At 43.7% G+C, this 22,751-nt stretch overlaps 1 protein-coding gene across 1 annotated transcript in view; it reads right to left on the bottom strand.

Annotated features, from left to right (window-relative positions):
* MOV10L1 (Mov10 like RISC complex RNA helicase 1) overlaps window positions 1–22,751 on the bottom strand; it is an 82,008-nt gene that overhangs the window by 22,453 nt on the left and 36,804 nt on the right. Inside the window, exons 11-21 of the mRNA XM_054016281.1 lie at window positions 19,458–19,635; window positions 18,526–18,596; window positions 18,027–18,118; window positions 17,183–17,241; window positions 16,337–16,452; window positions 15,365–15,482; window positions 13,256–13,434; window positions 12,606–12,752; window positions 8,469–8,590; window positions 7,159–7,258; window positions 2,972–3,136 (exon numbers count right to left, since the gene is read on the bottom strand). Coding sequence (XP_053872256.1) covers window positions 2,972–3,136; window positions 7,159–7,258; window positions 8,469–8,590; window positions 12,606–12,752; window positions 13,256–13,434; window positions 15,365–15,482; window positions 16,337–16,452; window positions 17,183–17,241; window positions 18,027–18,118; window positions 18,526–18,596; window positions 19,458–19,635 — 1,347 coding nt within the window. The remainder of the gene's footprint in view (window positions 1–2,971; window positions 3,137–7,158; window positions 7,259–8,468; window positions 8,591–12,605; window positions 12,753–13,255; window positions 13,435–15,364; window positions 15,483–16,336; window positions 16,453–17,182; window positions 17,242–18,026; window positions 18,119–18,525; window positions 18,597–19,457; window positions 19,636–22,751) is intronic.

Here is a 22,751-nt window from a genome sequence, read left to right as displayed (position 1 = left end):
CACAGTAGGTGTGCATGCGCGCCATGTGTACTGGTGCCGGAAGTTTTTCCCTTAGCAGAACCCATAGTGGGAGAGCACCACTGTGACCCCTGGAGATATAGCCTCTATATCGCGCTATCAGGGGAGGTGAGCACTCCCCCCACACTCAGTTCCTTCTTGACAGACAACTCCGACAGAGGGGAAGGAGGGTGGGGTGTGGAATAGACAGGAGCAACACATCTCGAAGAACGCCAGTTACAGAACAGGTAACTGTCCTTTCTTCTTCGAGTGATTGCTCCTGTGTATTCCACAGTAGGTGACTCCAAGCTATATCTGACAGAGGTGGGTAGGAGTTTAAAGGTTATCGGGACGGAGTACCGCCCTAGCAAACCCGGCGTCATCCCGTGCTTGGGAGATAATTGCATAGTGTGAGGAAAAGGTGTGGACAGAGGACCACGTGGCAGCCCTACATATGTCGTGGATAGGGACGTGGGCTACATAGGCGGCCGACGAGGCTTGCGCTCTCGTGGAATGGGCCTTTACGATAGGTGGCGGGGGAACCCCTGCCAAGTCATAACACGTGCTTATGCACGAGGTGATCCAGTGGGAAAGGCGCTGCATGAAGACCGGTTGCCCTCTCATATGCTCGGCCAACGCAATGAACAGTTGCGAGGATTTCCTGAACGGCCTGGTCCGATCCAGATAAAAGGACAGCGCCCTACGTACGTCTAGCGTGTGTAGGTGGCATACTTCGCTGGAAGAATGGGGCTTAGGACAGAGTACCGGTAGGAAGATGTCCTGTTCCATATGGAAGGCGGAGACCACCTTGGGGAGAAACGCCGGGTGCGGGCGAAGCCGGACCTTATCCTTATGGAAGACTGTATATGGGGGTTCCGAGGTCAGGACCCTAAGCTCCGAGCCCTGACGGGCTGAGGTGATAGCCACCAAGAAAGCCACTTTCCAGAAGAGGTGGGACAAAGAACAGGTGGCCAGGGGCTCAAAGGGAGGGCCCATGAGGCGGGATAGCACTAGGTTCAGATCCCATTGCGGGACCGGGGCCCTGGTGTACAGGAACGTACGGTCCAACCCCTTCAAGAAACGGGAGGTCATCTTAAGGGAAAAAACTGAGTGTGAAAAGCTGAAATGGCCGCTAAGCGTACCCTGACGGAGGCTGGAACCAGGCCTTGGATCCTAAGGGACAGGAGGTAATCTAGAATAAGTTGGAGGGATGCGGATGACGGGGAAGCGCCCTGGTCTCCCGCCCACCTAGAAAACCTAAACCATTTGGCCAGGTAGGTCTGTCGAATAGACAGCTTTCTGCTCTACAGCAGAATATGCCAGACATCCTGCGAACACCTTCCCTCCTCCTCGTTTAACCATGGAGCAGCCATGCTGTCAAGTGAAGCGCGGCTAGGTTGGGATGGAAGAGTAATCCCCTCTCCTGGGAGAGGAGATCCGGGCAAAGCGGCAGCCTCCATTGGGGGGGGGGCGTTAACAGTTGCAGGAGGGTCCCGTACCAATACTGGTGGGCCCGATCCGGGGCTATGAGTATGACCCTCGACCTGTCTGCCTTTATCTTCTGAAGGACCTTGCCTATCATTGGAAACGGTGGAAAGGCATAGAACAGCTGGCATCATGAATCCGGGCAGAGAAAGACCTTGTAGTTGGTATCACAATATCAACTGTAAATCAGTACTCAACTCTGACGATCATTCTGGTACCAGGGCTGAAGAATGTACTGGTGCCGACATGCTGTTTACCGATGCCTAAAAGGGTACAAACATGCTGAATCCCTGCCATATTTATTAGCTTGAACAGATACGGATACTGCTAACAGTCTCTGCACAGGAGCTGAGAAGACAGATGGGCCTGATACAAGAAAAGCAATGCCAGTGCAATAGATTCCTGCTTCACAGGAGAGCCTGGGATGGAGATGCATAACAAATCCTTTGCTGACTCATAAGCTTGCAAGGTTGTCAGTACTGAAACAGCATCCACTGCCCGTCCTGATGACGGTACCGGAGTTGACGGCATAGTACAGATATCCATGGTATCAGGGAGACATGGGTCAATGGCCCAGTTCCACCATGAGTACCTAAAGAGTCCCAATGATGTTCTAAGTCCTTTTTTGAATAGGATATTTCTTCAACTTCAAGGGGTTTTGATCTGACATGTCCCCTCTTTTGGGTAAGCCCCTGAGAGGAAAGCTAACCCTTCTTTCTCCGTGGAGAAGATTCTCCAAGTCCAGAGGTTTGTCAGAGACAACCACAGCAGCAGTCCGCACAAGGGTGGCAGGGTGTTTGCTTAAGGGCCTTGGGACTGAAGCAGTCCTTATCACATGCTCCATGAGGCACTGAACAGGCACATGTCTCTGGAAATCTGTGTTCTTTTCTTGAGCAAATGGCAGATATTGCACCCCTCCTAATGTGTCCCTTGCCAAGGCACAAAAGGGAGCGTGTATGGTGATCACTATTTGGGATCACTGGGCTGGCACATGAGTGGAATGTGCAATCATTCAAAGAAGAACTTTTAGTGAGCAGCAGCAGTTTCACATGCACACAGTGCACAGCAGGCTACTGCGGGGTGGATTTACATCCCAGCTTGCCACAACTAAGTATTCATTGAGACAAGCCCTGAAAGGTGGATAATGGGAAAGGGAAGGGATTTTAACTCAACGTTAAGCATTTTGTTTTTTTTTCCCCCTAACATTTATATTACTCACTGTCTAAACACATAGTTGAGGGGAAAAGCCATCTTTGAAGGGGTAGACATGTTAAATCTTTAATAAATAAGGAACAAGAAAAAACTCATAATACACACTTGAAATCTTCCAACAAAACCACAGAAGACCAAACTTGGTGTTGCTTTCTGATGTATAAATGAATAAGACAGGTGAAACACCCCCGCTCTCCCATCCACACATTTTTTCTTAGGGCAGTTCACCTTTTTTTTTTTTTTTAAATAATAGTAAGAAAACTGCAGTTTAACTTACCAACAGAGGATTGTACGATCCATAAACACCAAAAGTATCCTCATTTCGCTGATACAGAGATCGTGACATTAGTCTTTCCAGCATGGATATATTTAATCCATAAGCCATTGCAAGTGAAGATTTTATTACCGGTCCTAACTGCATTGGATCTCCAGCAAGCACTATCTGCAGAAGCAGTAAAAACCCTCTTCTGTATTAGAATTGACACAAAGTTAGATGAATACTTTTTTTTTTTTTTTAAACAGAGTTAAAAAAATCAATTGCTGTTACAATAGTGTAGACATTCTTTCTCAAATGTCTAACACTATTCAGTGGGCGGAAGGAAGGTGCAAAGTAATGATTAACTTGATGGCTGATTTTATTGCATAAGTCTACAAGGTTTTTATTCTTTTAAAGAAAAAATATGATACAACATAGTTATTTGCACCTGAAAAAATGGTCACCCACCTTTTTCATAACTGTTGTTTGAGATGTGTTGCTCATTTCCATTCCATTCTAGATGTGCACGCGCCCATGTACATGGTCGTTGGAGAGTTTTGCTTTAGCGGTATCTGTAGGACCAGCTGTGGCACCCCCTTGAGTGCCATGCTCAGGCGTCGGTATATCAGGCGCCGCCGGCCCTACGCCCTCTCTGTTCCTTCTTGCCGGCAACTCCAATAGAGGGGCAGGAGGGTGGGTAATGGAATGGACATGAGCAACACATCTCTAAGAACAGTTACGGAAAAGCTGGGTAACTTTTTTCTTCTTCTAGTGCTTGCTCATGTCGATTCCATTCTAGATGGCTCACAAGCAGTATCAATGGAGATGGGTTCAGAGTTCATGGTCTTGTATCTTGCAGCACTGCTCTGCCAAAGCCAGTGTCATCTTGAGCTTGCTGTGTAAGCACAAAATGAGACGTGAACGTATGGACAGACAACCAGGTAGCGACCCTACAGATTTCTTGGATTGCTACCTGTGCCAGGAAAGCCACTGACGACGCTTGTGTCCTAGTCGAGTATGCCATCATGATCACTGGCGGAGGCACTTTTGCCAGCTCATAGCAGTAGCGGATGTTGGCTGTGGTCCAGGATGAAATCCTCTGAGCAGACACTGGGCGACCTTTCATTCTGTCTGCCACTGCAACGAACAACTGCGTTGACTTATGGAACAGTCTTGTTCTATCTATATAGAAGGCCAGTGCCCTCCAGATGTCCAGGATGTGTAGTCCGCTCTCATCTGATGCATGAGGCTTTGGAAAGAAGGGTATAGCCCTGAGTTATGATGTCCAGCATCCAGCGGTCCAAGGTGACCCACACCCCGGCCGAATGGTAGGGACGAAGACAAAGGAAAGGACAGGGTGTATCTGGGGAATTGACTGGGGTGTTGCTCTGGAGTGCACCTTCAAAATGAGTGCTTCTGGCCTGCAGGATGCTTCGTTGGCTGGGCTGTGCGGGTGAGTGGCAGGAGAAAGGGTGGAGATGACAAAACTTGTGTCTCTATCCCTTCTCCTAGCAGACCCTGACGAGGCTGCCAAGGCCTGGGCGGTGGGGGGGTGGCAAGAACTGCTTCCATACAAACTGCAGTGTATGCATGCCCAGCGAGTGAAGGGTGGCCTGAGTGTCCTTCAACCCATGCAGCCTTGCATTCGTTTGTTCAGAGAAGAGACCATTCCATTGAATGGGCAGTCCTGGATCGAGGTCTGCATCTTGTGGGAAGAGGCGGTGCTCTAAAGCCAGGAGCTGCGCCTCATAACAGCCACCATTGCGACCAGTCTAGCCACCAGGCCTGCCGCATCCCACGCCATTTGGAGAGAGCACCTAACCACTATGGTGCCTTCGTCCACCAGGGTGCCGAATTCTTAGCCAAACTCTGCAAGAGGGACTCTTTGAACTCATGGAGGGAGTCCCATAAAGTAAAATTGTATCTACCCAAGAGGACCTGATGATTCGCCACCTGGAACTGAAGGCTTGCAGTGGAATAAGTTTTTCTCCCCAAAAGGTCCAGTCTTTTGGCCTCTTTATTTTTGGGAGTTGAGCTGTTGTCCCCTTGCTTGTCTTTTTTGTTGGCTGCAGAGACAACCAGTGAGCCTGGAGGTGGGTGAGTATAAAGATACTCGAACACTCTGGCCAAGACAAAGTACTTCTTTTTGGCCCTTTTGGAGGTGGGAGGGATGGAAGATGTGGTTTGCCAGAGGGTCATGGCAATTTTGAGGACCTCCATCATGCCCTGATAGTGCAATATGGGCCAGGGTAGAGGCTGAGAAGATGTTGAACAAGGTGTCTGCCTGCTCAGCCATCTCTTCCACCTCTAGGCCTAAATTCTCAGCCATCCGTCGAAGCAGGGCCTGGTGTTCTTTAAAGTTGTCAGGCGGGTCCTCAAGTATCCCGCGACCGCCTGGTCCAGAGATAAGATGACGACTGTACCACTAGGGGAGGTTTAGGGATGGGTGCAGCCTCCTCTACCCCAACCTCTGAGTACGACTCATGCACTGAGTCCAGTGCTGTCGGTACTGCCAACTGTTGCTCCGAGGCAGTGGCAGATGACTGGTGCAAAGGGGGCATCGTCATGACTGGCATGCCCCACGCATTCCAATAAGGCTATTGCGCTGGCCACTGGCCGTGCTGCCAAGGTGGCGCCGTCAATGTTGAGACAGCCTCGGGAGCCCAATCGCGCTGGTGGATTCTGGGCGAGGGGTTGAACTGCCCTTCTGTGCAGAGGAGTCCCCTTCTGGTGACCACTGTGGGCCATCTACGCCCGCGTGCCTGCTGACTATCGCTGGAGACCAGTGCCTGAAGTGAGAGTATTGGTGTCGGTATCGAGGGGACCGGAGTTGTGACAGGGAGCACTCCCATGGGGCTGGCGACTGAGATCTGCGCCAAGAGGACAACTGGCGGGAAGATGAACGGTGCCGGCAATACGGAGACCAGTGCCTCCCCTTAGGCAATCCACGTTGAGATGGCGGGGATCGCGATTGTGGTGCCGGAGACAGAGGGCGAACCCCAGAGGATCTGAGCTGCGACTCCGGAGATCTGTGGCATGGAGGAGAGCACTGCCTTGTCTCAGGGGATTGGTGGTGCTCCATTGCCCTGAGGGGTCTTAGCGGATGGCTTGCCCTCGTGGGGAGCCTTTGCCATTTCCTGCGGTGATGGTGGTGGCATTTGCTCTCTCAGTGCCAGGGGAGGTTGGGAAGATGTTGATGCTGCCATGAGTTTGGGTCCCCTACCACTCCCAGGAGTCAGTGATGGATCCTTTAAGGGGTAAGTTCAGTGCTGGGGGTACGCTGCGCACTGAGGGCGAGGTACTAGGTGAGTCTTGGCAGGACGGCTCAGAAGCTGGGCAAAGGGCAGCCTCCATGAGGAGAGCTCCAAACGAGTATCCCGCTTTTTCTGAGTCCTGTGTCGAAAATTTTTACAAATATGACACTTGTCCTTCACATGCGATTCCCCCAAGCACTTGAGGCAGCTGCTGTGGAGGTCACTTACAAGGATAGGCCTGTTACAGTCCGCGCAGGGCTTAAACCCCGGAGACCGGGGCATGCCCTGCCTGGGGCGAAGTCCCCACTGGGACTCTAACTTCTAACAACTACTTAACACTAACTTCTATAACAAACTATTTACAAGGCCCTAAAGCTCAGTCAGAAGAGATGAAACTGCTAGCCCTTGCTGTGCGAGGAAAGGTGCTCCGACTAACCACCATGGGCGGTAAGAAGGAACTGAGAGGACATAGGACCAGCGGTGCCTGAAATACCGATGCATGAGCGTGGCACTCAAGGGGGCACCAGAGCTGGCCGTATGGATACTGCTAAGGCAAAATCTCAGACGACCATGCACGTGGGCACGCGCATACTTAGAATGGAATCACCATGAGCAAGCACTTGAACAAATATGTTTTAGCAAGATAGTATTTATTATGAAAAGTACTCAAAACTATTACTTAAGAGTAGAAAATGCTGAAAATTAGAGCATATGTTTAAAACTTAAGAACTTCAAATTAAGTGGCAACATGTATTTACAACATAATACAATACAATACACTATTAACAAGCCCTAATACAAGTTCCCAGAACTGCACAATCATTTCCTGGAAATAGCAACTTATCCTATCACAAGCCATGAAGTGATCACATTAGAAATATGAGGTTGTTACCGGAAGTGAAAAAAGCAAGCCTAAAACCCTTTTTAAAAAACATACATCACTAAGATACATACCTGTCCATTAACTTCTGAAATCAACCCAAGTGGAATCAAGCATTCTGGTTCACTTGCCTGTCCTGCTTCATCCACAAATACATGTGTGAAATGCCCAAGCCTAGAGTTAAATAAAATCACTTCAGACAGCTGTTTTAGGGTTAGTATATTCTGCCACCCTGTGGTTGACCTGGCAAAATAATTCTGAAAAAAAATTACAAGGATCAAGTCTGTGTGCTATATGCAGTCACATCTTCAACATGAAAGGTATTTCAACACATGACAGCTTTAAAATATTGCTGGGGACAAAGCAAAAACCTCGTAAACTTAGCCCTCATTTGTGACATATCTTTCAAAATATGTGACATATCAGAAACATTTCCTATCTTTTTCTTTAACTTGGTCAGAATAGACAATTTAAGTTGACATAGAAATCACACTTTTCTTCACCCTCCCTTTGCCTCCCCCTCCCCGCCCCATATAAGCTGGAGAATGCCATTAGTTTAGAGCTGACATTCTCTGTGTTGTGTTCCAGCACAGCAATGCTAGTGTTGCATGTGTTGTGTTGTGCAGGTAGCAGCAAGAAGAAGAGAGACACACATGGTTTCAAGGGAGCTAAGTGCTTTAGCAGCAATAACCAAAAAATGACTTAGTCAGCATTACTTGTGATGATGTTGTGAAGGCCAAGACTATAACAGGGTTAATAAAAGAACTAGATAAATTAATGGAAGATAAGTCCATCAATGGCTATTAGCCAGGATGGGCAGGGATGGTGTCCCTAGCTTCTGTTTGCCAGAAGCTGGGAATGAGCGACAGGAAATGGATCAATTGATGATTAACTGTTCTGTTCATTCCCTCTCGGGTACCTAGCATTGGCCACTGTTGGTAGACAGGATACTAGGCTAGATGGACCTTTGGTCCGACTCAATGTGGCCGTTCTTATGTTTTTGTGTTCTTGGTTCCAAGTGCAGCATGCCCTACAGTGTTAACTCCTAAAATGCTTTCAATTACAGTTGGTCCTTGGCAATACACATAACTGCTAGGGAATCACAATTGTGCCAAACAGTCTCCTCACTTTGATGGGATTTTGATCTTTAAATTACGTATTTTGAAAATAATGTCATTTGAGATAATTTTGTAGTTCAACTATGCTGAAAGGGTTAACTAAAATTTAATATGGCTGTAAGCTTAAGCTGGGAATGCAATGTTTTACTACTACTTGTTAACAGTTGCCCTGTTTAAACAGATTAAACTACTTTGCAGAGTACCCCCCAATATTGATTTCATAGCCCCAAGTGTCCAAATCTATTAATGACATGCATCCACAGTACCTTACTCCTATTTGATAAAACATTCCTGCACTGCTACATGTGGTAATTATTATCCTGAACCGTGATGCATTCCAAATATCGTCACCATCTTTGCAGTAAAGTTTTACTGTATCACTGATTGTCTGAAAACACAAGACACTTATTTACTACAAGTATTTTTTATAAAACCGCCACACACCAAGCTCATGATGTGTAAGTTCTAGAGGCTAGCTTGAAGTTCAAAACCACTAAATATTTTATGCACAAAAATATTTTAATAAGATTTTATTTTGGAAGCTTTAAGTATTTCTTGGACCCAGCAATGCACTTTGAGGTGAGTTTTTCCTGAGTTTGCCCAAACAAGGAGGAGGAGTGCAAAATAAACCACTTTATTTTTACTACAAAAAATAAGACTATTTTATTTATTCTTAGTTTTGTAAGATCAAATTTGAACATATGTACAACCAGGACACAGCACAAATAGAAACTGTCAAAAAGGGCTGTGAAGATAGTCCATATCTCCCTTTGTAAATAAATTCAGACTTCATTAGTTTGGAAAAAAAATAAGGGCTTGTCTACATGATGGTGTAATGTGTTCTTTGGGGGTGTGATTTCTAAAGTGCACAAATATGTAGTGCATTAATTAATCTGTGTAGACCCTGCTGATATGCACTAAAGGTTCCCTAGTGAACACTACATTAAAGCACATTAGGGAACCTTTTATGCATACCAGCAGGGTCTACATGGACTAATTAATGTTAGTGCCCTTCAGAAATAATACCCTCAAAGGGCACATTGCCCATCCATGTAAGGACAAGCCCTAAGAAGAGATGTACATAAAACAATGACCGTCAAAGAAAAGATCAATTGCTCTGTGACACAACACAAGAACACAACATTAAAGGATGAAAAAAACACGTAAAGCCAACTTAATAAAATGAAAACCACACAAACAGTGCCAACAAAAAAATTTTTTTTTAAATGCAATGAATAATTGACCATTGGAAAATTCCTGCTGCATATTATTTGACCAAATAAACTTAGTAAAATTAAAAAGAAGAATTCTTAAAGAAAAAACCCATCAGCAGCATCACTATTTAGGACAAAATGACAAGGGTTGTCATTACTTCTGTTTCAGGGCATGGCGAGGTGCAGGATTTTAGGCATCCAATATAAGTCACAACTCAAACCAGGATACCCACTACTGCAGATAGACCATTAGTCTGTTCTGGTACGGATGTTCTGGTGTTATGAACGTAACCGAAGAGATGATTAAAATAAGTAGATAAATGTGTATGTTACTGTGGCACTCTCAGGAAGCAAATTAAGATTTACTGGAAGCTGGGCCATGGTAAGAGCTGCCCAAGGTACCCGGGCCACTGTGGGGAACCCTGGACCCTCCACCTGCCCTGGGTGGTGCACCCTGGGTGGCAGGGACGTGGCCTAGGGGCTGTTCTCACCCCCTGCCCAAGTGGAGGGCCCGGGGCTCCCCAGTTTTCTGGGTGGCTCTTACCAGCCTAGGGCAGTGGTCCCCAAACTGTGGGGCACACCCCCTCAGGGAGGCAGAGAGGAACATATGGGGGGCGTGGCAGGGCCCAAATCAGCCCCGGGGGGGGGGAAGAGACCACTGCCCAGCCACATCTCTGGCCCCCAGTTCCTGCAAGGGGACAGGGTGGTTGGGGAGGGGGGGTGGAGGCATGACTGAAAAAGCTTGGGGACCCCAGCCTAAGGTGACCATACATCCCATTTTGGCCCCAGATGTCCCGACTTTTTTGGCAAAACTGGGCATTTGTCCCATTTGCGCTTGCCAACCAGTTTTGCCAAAAAGGGGGTCGGGGAGGTGATGAGCAATGGGGCTCAGGCCAGCCCTGCACGGGGCAAGAGGGGGACTTGGGCTACTGGCTTGGACCAGCTCAGGAGGCAGGAGAAAGGCTTGGACCAGCTCTGTGTGGGATGGGGGACGGAGGGGTATATGCTCACCCTACCCCAGGTTCTGTCTTCCGGCCTGCCCAGGGCCTCAAGGGGAAGAGGAGCAGGGCGGAGGGACCCTGGGGGGCAGTGTTCCCTCTAGTTTTTCCCACCCAGGTGCAGAATGACCCATCACCTCCATATTGGTGCACTTAACAAAATTCATGTGGCGGGGGTGGGGCTAAGGGTTTGGAGTGTGGGAGGGAGTTCAGAGCTGGGTCAAAAGGTGGAGGTGGGATGGGGGTGCAGGTTCTGGGGATAAGTTCTGGGAATGAGGGGCTCAGGGCTGGGTCAGAGGTTTGGCGTATGGGGAGGTGCTGGATCTGGCTTGGGGTGCAGGCTCTGGGGTGGGGCTGGGGGTGAGGTGTTTGGGGTGCAGGCTGCCTCAGGGCTATGGTGGGGAGAGAGAGGATTCCCCCCAGCTTTCACCCCCCGCAGCAGCACCTGGGCTGGGGGGGAGAGGTGCCTCTCTCCCAGTCGCAGCAGGTCTGGGTCGGGCTGGGATCGGGGAGGGGCGCCTCTCCCCCAGCCACGGCAGGTCCGGGGTTGGGTTGGGATGCCTCTGCCCCAGCTGATCTGGGGCTGGTGGGGAGAGGCGCCTACCTCCGCCGTGGCAGGTCCTTGGCTGGGGAAGAGGCGCCTCCCCCCGCCACCGGACACACTGTACCTCAGAGTGCCACCCTGAAACTCCCATATTCACCATTGTCATATAATTAGGATACGTTTCATACAAAATATGCTTTCTGAGGTATCATTTTAAAAGTCTTGATCTATTGATCATTAATATCCTGTTGGATTGTATGTGCTATCACTGTATGTGAAGTTATGAAGTTTTGCTATGTATGTGTTACTAAAATATGTTCTGAAGATGGGAACACCCACAAACAGCTTTTCAGGGACAACTATGGATTAGCCAGACAGCAGTTAATGGCTCAGCCAGACAGCGGTTAATGGCTCATCAACACCCATCAAGGAAAGAATCCATTATCCCAGAAATTGTATACAATGGAGACTTCTCAGAGAGAACACACAGACAATGGAGACTGCTCGACCAATAGGGGCAGACCCTTACATCACAAACATAGATCTTTGCAGCAAGCTGGAAGAAACTATAAAAGAGGGGAAGTGACATCATTACTGGACCTCTCTCCCCCGCAACTCAATACCTGGAAGAAACGCCTGTTGGATAAAGACTTTGAACTAAGGAGGCTAGCCCCAGGCTGGAAAAGAATCCCAGCCTACATGTTGAGGAGCTGTAACCTGCTTGCACCATCTGTCAGGGTGAGAGACTGCTTGATTCAAATCCTGTTTAAATGTGTAAAAGTCAGATTTAAAATTTATTTTTGTTTCTTAAATGTCCAACTTTGATCTCTATGGTTGCTATTTATATTCATTTAAAATTTATTTCTGTAGTTAATAAATCTCTTTTATATTTTACCTAAAACAATGTGCTTTTTTTCCCCTTTAAGTGCTTGGGAAATCTCAGCTCAGTCTACAAAGGCTAGTGTGTGTCCTCTCCACATCGAGGGAGATATGGACTGGGTAATGAACTTACACTGATCAGGCTTTTGACCAGGGCAAGATGGGACAGTTCTGAGGTGCAGCAAGACTGGGAAGGAGCTGGGGGGAGCCTCTCTATTGTTGATTCATCAGTGTCTGGCAAAGCATCCATGTAACTCAGTTGGGTGTGTCCCTGCCTGTGGATGTCTGTAAATGCAAAACATGTCAGAGGTTTGTGGCTTAACAACAGCATCACAGGGTGACAGGGATACCTAGGCTGGTGGGACAGAGGGCTCAGCGGTGCCACGGTCCAGGTTGCACCCCGGGAACGCTGTCTCAGTTACATACATACAACTCAATGCATTATGGAGCAGATTCTATCACCCTTTTTAACACTGAGTAGTATCTTACTGTTTGAAGTAGTCCTGTTGACATAAATGGCCTACTTGCAGAAAAAAAGCATTACACAATGAGTTTAAGTATAGGCTCAAATTCTAGCACCTCGTTTACCACAATTGATGTATCTTCCCCAATTGTTTATCTAGTGAATTATTTTTAACCCTAAAAATATAAATAGTATTTTCCTCAGTGAGTCTAATAAACAGAGGAAAGTCCTAAGAGTAACATTTTAAGATTAAAAGTATGCATCCTTTTTTAGTATTTTAATTTAAAAGTTTTTACAAAATTTACCTCTTCACACCTGCAGCTAGCATTAACTCTGACCATAGCTCCTGGTTTTAGGAGGTTACTATCATGCAGTCGTAAGCAAACTAAATCCGTTGCACTGTTGGATGGTGCACAGACCAAAATTCGACTGTCTGGTAAAGTATAATGTACCTGCATTTTAAAAAAAGTGCAGCTTTTAAAAACATTTCATTTGGAAAAACTATATTCATTACAAATAAAGCAAGCACATATTTCAAATATTTAATATAATTCAGAATTATTTAGAATACAATTACAAATGTTTCTACATTTGTCATGTTGCAGTTCAGTCAAATCTCAAGGAAACATCTTTGCCTAGACTGGAAATTCATTCATCATCATCAGATTGAAACATACACACCATGAATGCAGGGTATGCGCTTTTAAAGCAGTGGTTAAATACTGTTCACTGGGGCTTTAAACAAAAATACTGAATTAAAAAACTGACTATATGTTGTTTATGAACACAAGCTTGTACAGAAGTCTTCTCTTGGATTTATTTTCACAAGGAGAGAGTTGAACTGAAATACCCTCTAAGTGTTAGCATGTTTTTTTAAAAGCTATTTTTAGTTTTGATTATAAGTATTTGAGGCAATTCCAGATGATTATTGTTTTGCTTGTTTGTTCACTATTACCTGTAAGATAGCTTCTATTATTGTTACAGTTTTTCCAGTTCCCGGTGGTCCGAAGAGAATATAAGGAGTTGGACGGCATTCACCACTAAGTATCCTCTTCACTGCTAATTTCTGATGCTCATTCAGCACAGGATTGAAAAATTCACAGTCTCTCTGTTCAGGTGTCATGATTCCATTGACTATACTCAAAACAGATGAGCATTACAAATACACAAGGAGAGTTTTTTTTTTTTTTTTTTAATTAGTATTTCAGTTAAACAGATTTTGATTTAATGTGATCTATACTTATATTATAAATATTTTAAAAAGATAGCGATAGCTAAAAATTTATCTGACAACTCTTTAAATTCCCAATCTCAAGTAATAACAATTAAAATAGTAAAACAGGGCCTTCAGTTTTAAAGGTGCAAGGAGCCATTCATAGATTTTTAAGGCCAGAAAGGACCACAATAATCATCTAGTCTTACCTCCTACATAACACAGGCCAAAGAACTTCACTCCAGTGAACTCTACATCAAGCCCATACATAACTTCTGTTTGACCTTTAGAGCATATCTTCAAGAAGGACATCCAAGTCTTGATTTAAAGACTTCACATGACGAAGATTCTGCCATATTCCTAAGTAAGCTGTTCCAATGATTAATTATCCTCAACATTAAAATGTGTGCCTTACTTCTGGTGAGAATTTGTCTAGCTTCAGCTTCCCACTGTTGAATCTCATTATGCTTTTTTTCCCCCCACTGAAGAGTCATCTATAAGAAATTACTTCCTCACATAGATACTTGTAGACTATGATCAAGTAACCTCTTAGCTTTCTCTCAGATAAATTAATTTGAGGTTCTTAAATCTTTCACTCTAAGGTATGTATTCCAGACCTCCAATCATTCTTGCAGCTCTTCTTTTCTGAAACTTTTCAACATCCTTTTTGAAGCGTGAGCACGAAAACTGGACACAGTATTCTAGTAATGCTGTATAACGAGGTAATGCTTCTTCCCTACTTCTAACTTACTTTTTCCCTACTTATGCATCCAAGGATCACGTTCACCTCTGAGCTATATCATCACATTGTGAACTCACGTTCAGTTAACTATCTACCATGACCCTTAAGTCCTTTTCAGTGTCACTCCATTCCATGATTCAGTCAACCATCTTGTAAGTATGACCTACAGTCTTTTCTTCTAGATAGAAGTATGACTTTGCACTTGACTGTATTAAAACATATAGTTCAAATGTTCCAACCTTACCAAATGATTGGTAACATCTGGATCATTCTGGATAATTGACCTGTCCCCATCACTATTTACTAGGGCTATTGATTAAATCACAATTAACACACACGATTAACTAAAAAAAATTTTTTAAACAAACAAACCAAAAAACCCCCACCCAGATCTTGGTACATTGAGGAAGTTCCAGAAGACTGTAAAAAAGCTAATATTTATATTTTATCTTTTTTTTCCACATTGATAGAATATTGAGAAAGCTTAGCATTGGGCCAAGAACAGATCTTTGCAGGATCCCACTAAAAATACCCCCAATGGATAATTATTCTCATTTGCAATCTTTTGTTAACCAGTTTTTAATTCATTTAATAAGGGCTACATAGATTTTGTATAGTGCTCATTTTAAAAAAATCAGAATGGCGTGTGAGACTATGGCAAAGGCCCTAGAGAAGTCCAAGTATCTCACGTGAACAGTTACCTTTATCAACCAACCTTGTAATCTCATCTAAAATTATATCAAGTTTGTTTGATGAGACCTATTTTCTATTAAAAAAGCCCCATATTGATTGGCATTAATTACATGACAATTCTTTAATTATTTACTGTGTCCCGTAACAGCTTTTCCATGATTTTGCCTGGGACAGATGTTAGGCCAAACAACCCTTTTTAAATATTAGCTTTTTTCCAGTCCTTTGAAACTTCCTCAACATACCAAGATCTGGGTGGTTTTTTTGGTTGTTTGTTTAAAAACCACATACATACATACATACATACATACATACATACATACATACACACACACTCTCCATCCTCCAAACCAGTTTACCAGTGCAACTGTCAAATCCAAAACATCAGTACAAGATGGAAAGAAAATATTAAAACATACTCAGTTTACTTGTCTGTGTAGCAACAGTCACCATTCGAGGCACAGCCACTATGTTTCTCTCCTTTGGCACTATGCATTTTGTTTGCTCATTTTGCATTTTCTTTTTCTGAAAAGAGCACTATAGAAGACAGACAGACAGACAGACACACACACAAAAAAATCAAGGGTAAGCACGGCTATAACTGTACAGTAACTATTCTCTCTTGGAAATGCTTTTAAGACAGTTAGAAATGTTTAGCATTTCCTCCCATTTAACTGCATATCAACTGAAAAAGTGGGGGGGGGGGAAGGAGAGGGGGGAGGGAGACTGACAAAGAGGGAAGAAAAAAAACCCTAGACAAATACCCTCACATCCTACTTGAACGAAAGAAAAAAAAAAGTTACTCGTGACACCTTCATCTTAAAACACTGTTGCTAATTGCACAGATATTCTGCAGATTTGGATGAGGTTTCAAAAGTTAGCATTGGTTTGTTTTTATCCCCTATGAGAACTGCCAGTATGTACATTTTTAGCTATTTTAAAGGAATAGCCACCTCTTTTTATGGAGGCGTTTAATCAGGAGTCACATCAAGAGTGGATCAATCGCATCAGGAAGCATAATTATGCCTCACAATAAGGATTCTCATTTGCTCCTATAGTCAGTATGATTTGCTGCCCAGTATCTATGTTTTTTTTTTTTTTAAAAGGAGCTTATGAAAACCAGTCTAAAGCAAATCTGGCCACCCAAACTCATAGTTTCATAAGCAGTTTCCCTTTCAGAAATCAAAATCACGGACCACAGGTTGACCCACTCGAAGTACTGAACTGTGAAACAAGATCTTCACCACCAGAAGGAAAACATCATAAATACACCAGACATAACAATGCATTCACTGTTGTGCTGTGGTCCTCTCTCAGACTATATCTGCAGTAGCTAACTGTTGCCATTTAAGTGTAAAAGATTATAAGAAATACATTTATAGTAGATTTACCATGTCTTTCTTCTTGGTATACTGTTCATGATCATCAGCAACAGTACGACATCCCATATTATTCCAAGTCTTGACAACTTGTGGGGATTGTAAAACCAGAGTATCTGGAAATAACACTTTGGGTTTAAGGAAGGGGAAAGAGAAAAAGAGCAAAGTTCTGAAAATGCATTTTACATGACTATCAATATAGCTACATTAAGATACTTGCTGTCAATGTTTAATTATAACTGAAACATCAGCTTCTTTCCTTGCACTTGAATTAGATGTGTCCAATTTATGAGATTTTGATGTAAAAACCTTAGGTATGGTGAGGTAGGAATTGGAAGGTAAAATTGAAGTCCATATTCACATTTCTGTAGGCTGTAGAGCTCATCAGAAATGTGCAACTCTTTTCAATAAAGAGGCCATTATATTTAGCCAACTCTAACAGAGGAGGATTACATAAAAAGTGAAAAGTTGAAAGCAGGAATTCTGCATCTTCCCTATATTCCTCCTGCATTTTTCCCAATTTACCCAAGCTGGGAAGTCCTACAGAACTCTTTCACATTGTGCGAAACATAGTGGCACCAGTAGTTAGAAATTGATTAGATTTGTTAGTTCTAATTGGAGTCAAACTGCTTTCCTCATGTATAGACACCACAGAGAGGAAATCAGTTTTCATAGTGGTTGCTCTGTGACAAAGGATTGCTGCTTTCTGGACAAAGATATGGGGTAATTTAGGTGAATGGATAGAAGCCCCAGAGAAACACTGCGTTTTTAAATCTGACCAGAAGAGTACAGTACATTAACTTCACATCAGTGTTTACTGAAGAGGAGGAAAAATGCCATAGCCCATTGGAAGGTTACCTTTTTCACCCAGATAGATGCCTTGTTCAACTGCAAACTGGCATCGCCTGCTGGTAGTCCTGTCAACAGAATAGCAATAGTGTGGATTAAACTAAAAACGAAAGTTTCCATAGAATACAGCAATACTCACTTCCTCTCTGAGTCAATGCTATATATCAAAGACTTAAATGAAACATTAAGCCTCTATAACATCATATACTTCTTCCCTCAAGTCCTATTTTCATGTGGTACTTAGCTGAAGGATTACTTGGTCCAGTTTCCTTTATAGGCATATTTCACTAAACTTTAAAATAGAAAAATTGATAAAATATGAAAAAAGCGTTTCTCATTAAAGGACAAAAGTTTCCTTGAATTTCAGAGATAAGCAGAATAGGAAGATATTTTTCCTTAAAAAACAAACGTAAAAAAACCCCAACTTGTTTTATTAAGGAAGACGAAGTGATGATTTTTTACTGAAAATAATGCTTTCTAAAAAAGTTTTGATGTTGGCAGCATACGAAAAAAAAATATAGTGAGGTCAATATCAGCCATTCTTGTCCTGCTCTGATGCCATAAAGTTATTTCAATTACAGAGTCTGATTTTCCATTGCTTAGCACCTAGAGTAGTCATTTACATGTAAAAGAATGGGTGTAAAAATGTAAATCACCCCCTTTCTGATTTGATAGCATTTTGCACAGATATAAATGAGTACAGAAGATGCCAGGCAGCGGACTATCCAGTTCTGAGATTTTGTTTGTCCTTCACCTTCATGTGAACTTCTCAGAACTAAGCAAATGGTCATGTAATACGACTAACATAATAAAGGACAGTGAAATACAGCTTTTTAAAAGTCTACAAAAATACCTATTGAATGCAAATTCTACATCCATGGGTTCAGAGTTGTAAACCTGTTCAAACTCTGGGTTAAGTCTCAGAGTAGCATCTTCATTGTGAATCTGAGAGAGAGAGAAAAGACAGTTTATTAGTCATGTAAGATTTGAGGGCACTCAGCACTCCATAGGATCAGATCCCTTATGTTTGTTATGTTTGAAAAATCTCCTGAAACATTTGCTCATACTAGGTAAAAACAAAAAATGGATAACATCTACCACATAATTTCATATTTCTACATAAGAGTTTTACAGAGTTTGCTTTTAATGGGTGAAATGTGTAGTGTTGAGAAGAAGCAAAAGCTTCTGTCTTCCAAGTACACAGTATGAAATAAAGTAGAATCAATAATTTGGGAGAGAGTAACTGAAATGAATCCAGTTTCACAAAAGCTAAATAATTATCCTTTAACTCTCAGTTTCCCCTTAGTTTTGTGGACTACAATATTTCTTAGCAGAAAAGCTAACTCACTCACCTCAGTAACATAGGCAATGTACTCTATTATATGCTCAGAGTAGTCTTGACTTTTTAGTATCACTTTGTCACCTAGTTTTTAAAAAAAATTAAATACAATGTTTAGTATAAAAATACTGTTACAAGATATTGGAAAATTCTCACTGCAATACTAGCCACTGGTGGGAGGGGCAATACAGTGAAACTTAATGAGTTTCAAGGATCCTGCAAATTCACCAATGAAGTGACATCACTGAAGATGATGCACTTGTGCACACCTCGGCTCGATTTAGTCTTACATTCTTAAAACTGGTAGTGTGTGTGTGTGTGTGTGTGTGTGTGTGTGTGTGTGTGTGTGTGTGTGTGTGTGTGTGTGTGTGTGTGTGTGTGTGTGTGTGTGTGTGTGTGTGTGTGTGTGTGTGTGTGAGAGAGAGAGAGAGAGAGAGAGAGAGAGAGAGACTTCTAAGGCACCTATTGAGGTATGCTACTAACACAGTTTCAGCACTATTTATTGGATAACATCCTACACATTGCAACGAATTTCAAAAATTCTGACCTCAAAAAGTTAACTCCTTTAACCTGGTTTTTCATTTAGCCTCTCACATGTTCTCTAGTTTAGTATAATACTAGAGAGTATATTTTCTATGGAAAACTCAATTACTACTGTACATCAGAATCCATAATATACCAGGACAAGCCATGAAAGCAGACACACACATATTGCCTCTTCAAAGCATAACATCTCCAGAAATCAAACATTCTGAGGCATTATAATAAAGTATATTGGCATAATGTTCCATTTATCTAGGTGCCAGGGTTAATAGCTGTCTCTCCAAATGTTTTTTAATAGAAAACATGGAAAAGATAAAATGCATCCGTTTCTATTGTGTAGATTGAGAATATTGCTCATCTTGCTATTCAGCTTTTACAATTTAATTAAGTGTAAACCATCACCTGCATATAAGGAAGGTCTTCCCTCTGCCAACCCTGGCACTTCCAGTACCAAGAAGTTTCCATTCTTTTTCAAAATGATTCCACTCATGCTAAATTCTTTGATCTCCATTTCAGCATGGATCTCCTCAAGCCAGAGCAGGGTAGAAAGGTTTGCTTTATAGTTAGACACATTCAATCGCTGAAAATTTTAAAAAAGTACGTTATGTGTATTGCAATAGTGTCTAGCAGGGCCGGCTCTGGCTTTTTTGCCGCCCCAGGCAAAAAAGCCGCCGGCCGCCCCCCCCTTGCGGGGGGGGGGGGAGAGGGCGGCCAGAGCCCCGGGGGGAGGGCGGCGAGCCCCGGCGGCGGCTCCGCTCTCCCCCCGGTGGCCGGGGGGGAGAGCGCCGGGGGGGGGGTGGAAGGGTGGCCGGAGCCCTGGGAGGAGGGCGGCGAGCCCCAGCTGGGGCTCCACTCTGCCCCCCGGCGGCCAGAGCGCAGGGGGCAGGGCGGCGAGCCCCGCTCTCCCCGGGGGCCGGAGCGCCGCGCCGCCCCCCTCCAGGTGCCGCCCCAAGCACAAGCTTGGTGGGCTGGTGCCTGGAGCCAGCCCTGGTGTCTAGAAGCCACAACAAAAATCTGAGTCCCTTGTGTTAGGCACCATACAACATATATATGAAGACACAGTTCCTGCCTCAAAAGGTGTACAACCTAAGTAGACAATAACAGACAAAAGTAGGGGAGAACAGAGGCACAGAATGACATGACTTGCCCAAAATCACACAGAAGTTAGTGGTAGAGCTGGAAACGTAACTCAAGTCTCCCAGTTCAGTGCCTTATCCACTAGGCCATGATACCTTTCTAATTAAATGTATCAAGTGATAATGGGGATTTGGGAAGAGCATCAGGCTTAATTTACCATTTTCATGTACATGAACAGGGATTTTCAGAAGAGTCTAAGCTGGTTAGGCACCCAAATCCATCAAAGTTCAAGAATTCCCTTTGGTAAATCCAAGCCACAGTACTTCTACACTTTTTGCATTATAATCTGTGAGAGGTCTCTAAAAAAATTAGCTTACAGGGTAAATACAGAAGTACCCTGGTTTTAGCTGTATTTTATTTAGATCACACTACTAATTTTGTAACGAAAACGAGTAGTTCCAAAAATATCTAAGATTTATTTGACCTTTAAGTAAGCATAAGGTTCTCAGAAAGCATTTTTCTAACACCAAATACCAGCCAACCCACCCCCGCACCCTAAAATAACATGCTGAGCTTCTAGGGAAAAAAATAAGAGAATGAACTATTGGAAGAGTCAGAAGGTGTCTTTGTCTTAATTATAAAATAATTTTAATGAGAAGAACTAATAGAAAGGAAAATATTGTGGTTTTTATTTGTATTTAATTCCTTACTTTCAAAAGAAGAAAGCAAGATCCAGTACTAGCACTAAAAAGTAGACAAAATAATTGTAGTTCTTGGTATTAGGGAAGCTATTGGTTCACAGGAAATGGATAAGGCAAAAAATGTTACTGATTTATGCAGTTCAAAAGGCTCTTTTAAAAAGAACAGCAACAACAAAAAGCATTCAGGCTACCCTAGTTCCTTGTAACTTCCTAGGGGAAAAGCGTGTGGGACTGATTTTAGACCACTTATTTTTCAACTGGCCAACATTACTCACATTTACACTGCCAAGGCAGGCGTGTCATTGCACAGCTGGAGGAACACTCAAGACGGGACTGACTGAAAGAATCTCCCTGTCAAACATTACTCCAAGAGGGATCACTTATGAGACTTAACAACAGAGGATGTGCAGCGTGCAGCTCAGGATGGATAGAGACGGTAGAATCTTATTTGTGCCCTAAACTATATGCATCTGAAGAAGTGGGCTGTAGTCCACGAAAGCTTATGCTCTAATAAATTTGTTAGTCTCTAAGGTGCCACAAGTACTCCTGTTCTTCTTTAAACTATTTCTGACAGTGCAGGAGGGATTCAAATTCAGATTACAGTGTGATTCTCACCTTTTTCCCAAATCACAAATAAAAAAGAAATGAGCATTGTCTATTGAATGCAGAAGAAGCGGCACTAGCGGATTTTTAACAAATACTCTCACTGTATTCTGTGCCACGTTTAGTAGCAGATTTAGCTTATCACAGGGGTTCTCAAACTGTGGGTTGGGACCCCAAAGTGGGTCGTGATCCTGTTTTAATGGAGTTGCCAGGACTGGCGTTAGACTTGCTGGGGCTCAGGGCTGAAGCAAAAGCCCAAGTCCCACCACCGGGGCTGAAACCAAAGCCTGAGAGCTTCATCCCTGGGTGGTGGGGCTCAGGCTTCAGCTTCAGCCCTGGGCGACGAAGATCAGGTTACAGGCCCCCACCCAGGGCGGTGGGGCTCAGGGCTTTGGTGCCCACTCCTGGGGTCATGCAGTAATTTTTGTTGTCAGAAGAGGGTCGTGGAGCAATGAAGTTTGAGAACCCCTGGCTTATCACAAGGCTAACATACAGAGATCGTTCTTGGCTTGTGAAAGACTGGCATGTGTCAGAACATACAGGTCATATGGCGTTTCTTGGAAGCAGTCTCATGGCCTTGCTGTCTTATTGCAATGCCTCAGTTGTACCCTTCAGAGGCCACTTGTCAAACCAGACAACAGGTTTTTGGTTAAGTCACAATCGGGATTCAGAGTCCTAGGTGAGTCCCTCTCTGAGCTGAAGCAGTTACGCTTAGACCGTAAAAAGGTAGCTACATGATTCTGAAAGAAACACAAGGAAATGCTGACCAGAAGCCAGGACTTTGAGCTCTGTAGACAAAGAGCTATCATGTTTATGGCTGTTTGGTTTTATATTTTTTATTTGGAGATTATAAAAATTATCAATCTGCATGAAGGGAATGTGACCAGAGAATTCGCTGGTTTATGTTATGTTGTTTGAACAGCAGTCCTTTAAAATAATCCAGAAACCAGAGAGAAGATTCTCCCACCCCCCGCCTGCAAAAAAACCCCCTCAAATCTTCTGTGAACTCTCTCTCCAATCATTCAGACTCAGGTCCTGACACAGGGAATTTTGGGGAAGAGCTGGGACACTGATGAGTTGTGAAACACTGCATTATCCAGAAAGCAGTATAGTAATAAACTCTCTAGAGTTGCTCCAGCCTACTTCACAAACCCTGTCCTTCTCCTCCTACCTATTCCTGTTAATCCTGTGCCTACTTCCTCTCTGTTCCTTCCCACAATCATACTCTGTTATTTCAAGAAACATATTCTCTTGCAGCTCTGGCATCTGAGGTGGCCTTTTCCATACAGCACTCTAATATACTCCCCATCCATTT

The sequence above is a fragment of the Malaclemys terrapin genome, chromosome 1 (genome assembly GCF_027887155.1).
Source record: "Malaclemys terrapin pileata isolate rMalTer1 chromosome 1, rMalTer1.hap1, whole genome shotgun sequence".
Classification (NCBI taxonomy): Eukaryota; Metazoa; Chordata; order Testudines; family Emydidae; genus Malaclemys; species Malaclemys terrapin.
This window is presented reverse-complemented; position numbering and strand designations above follow the sequence as displayed.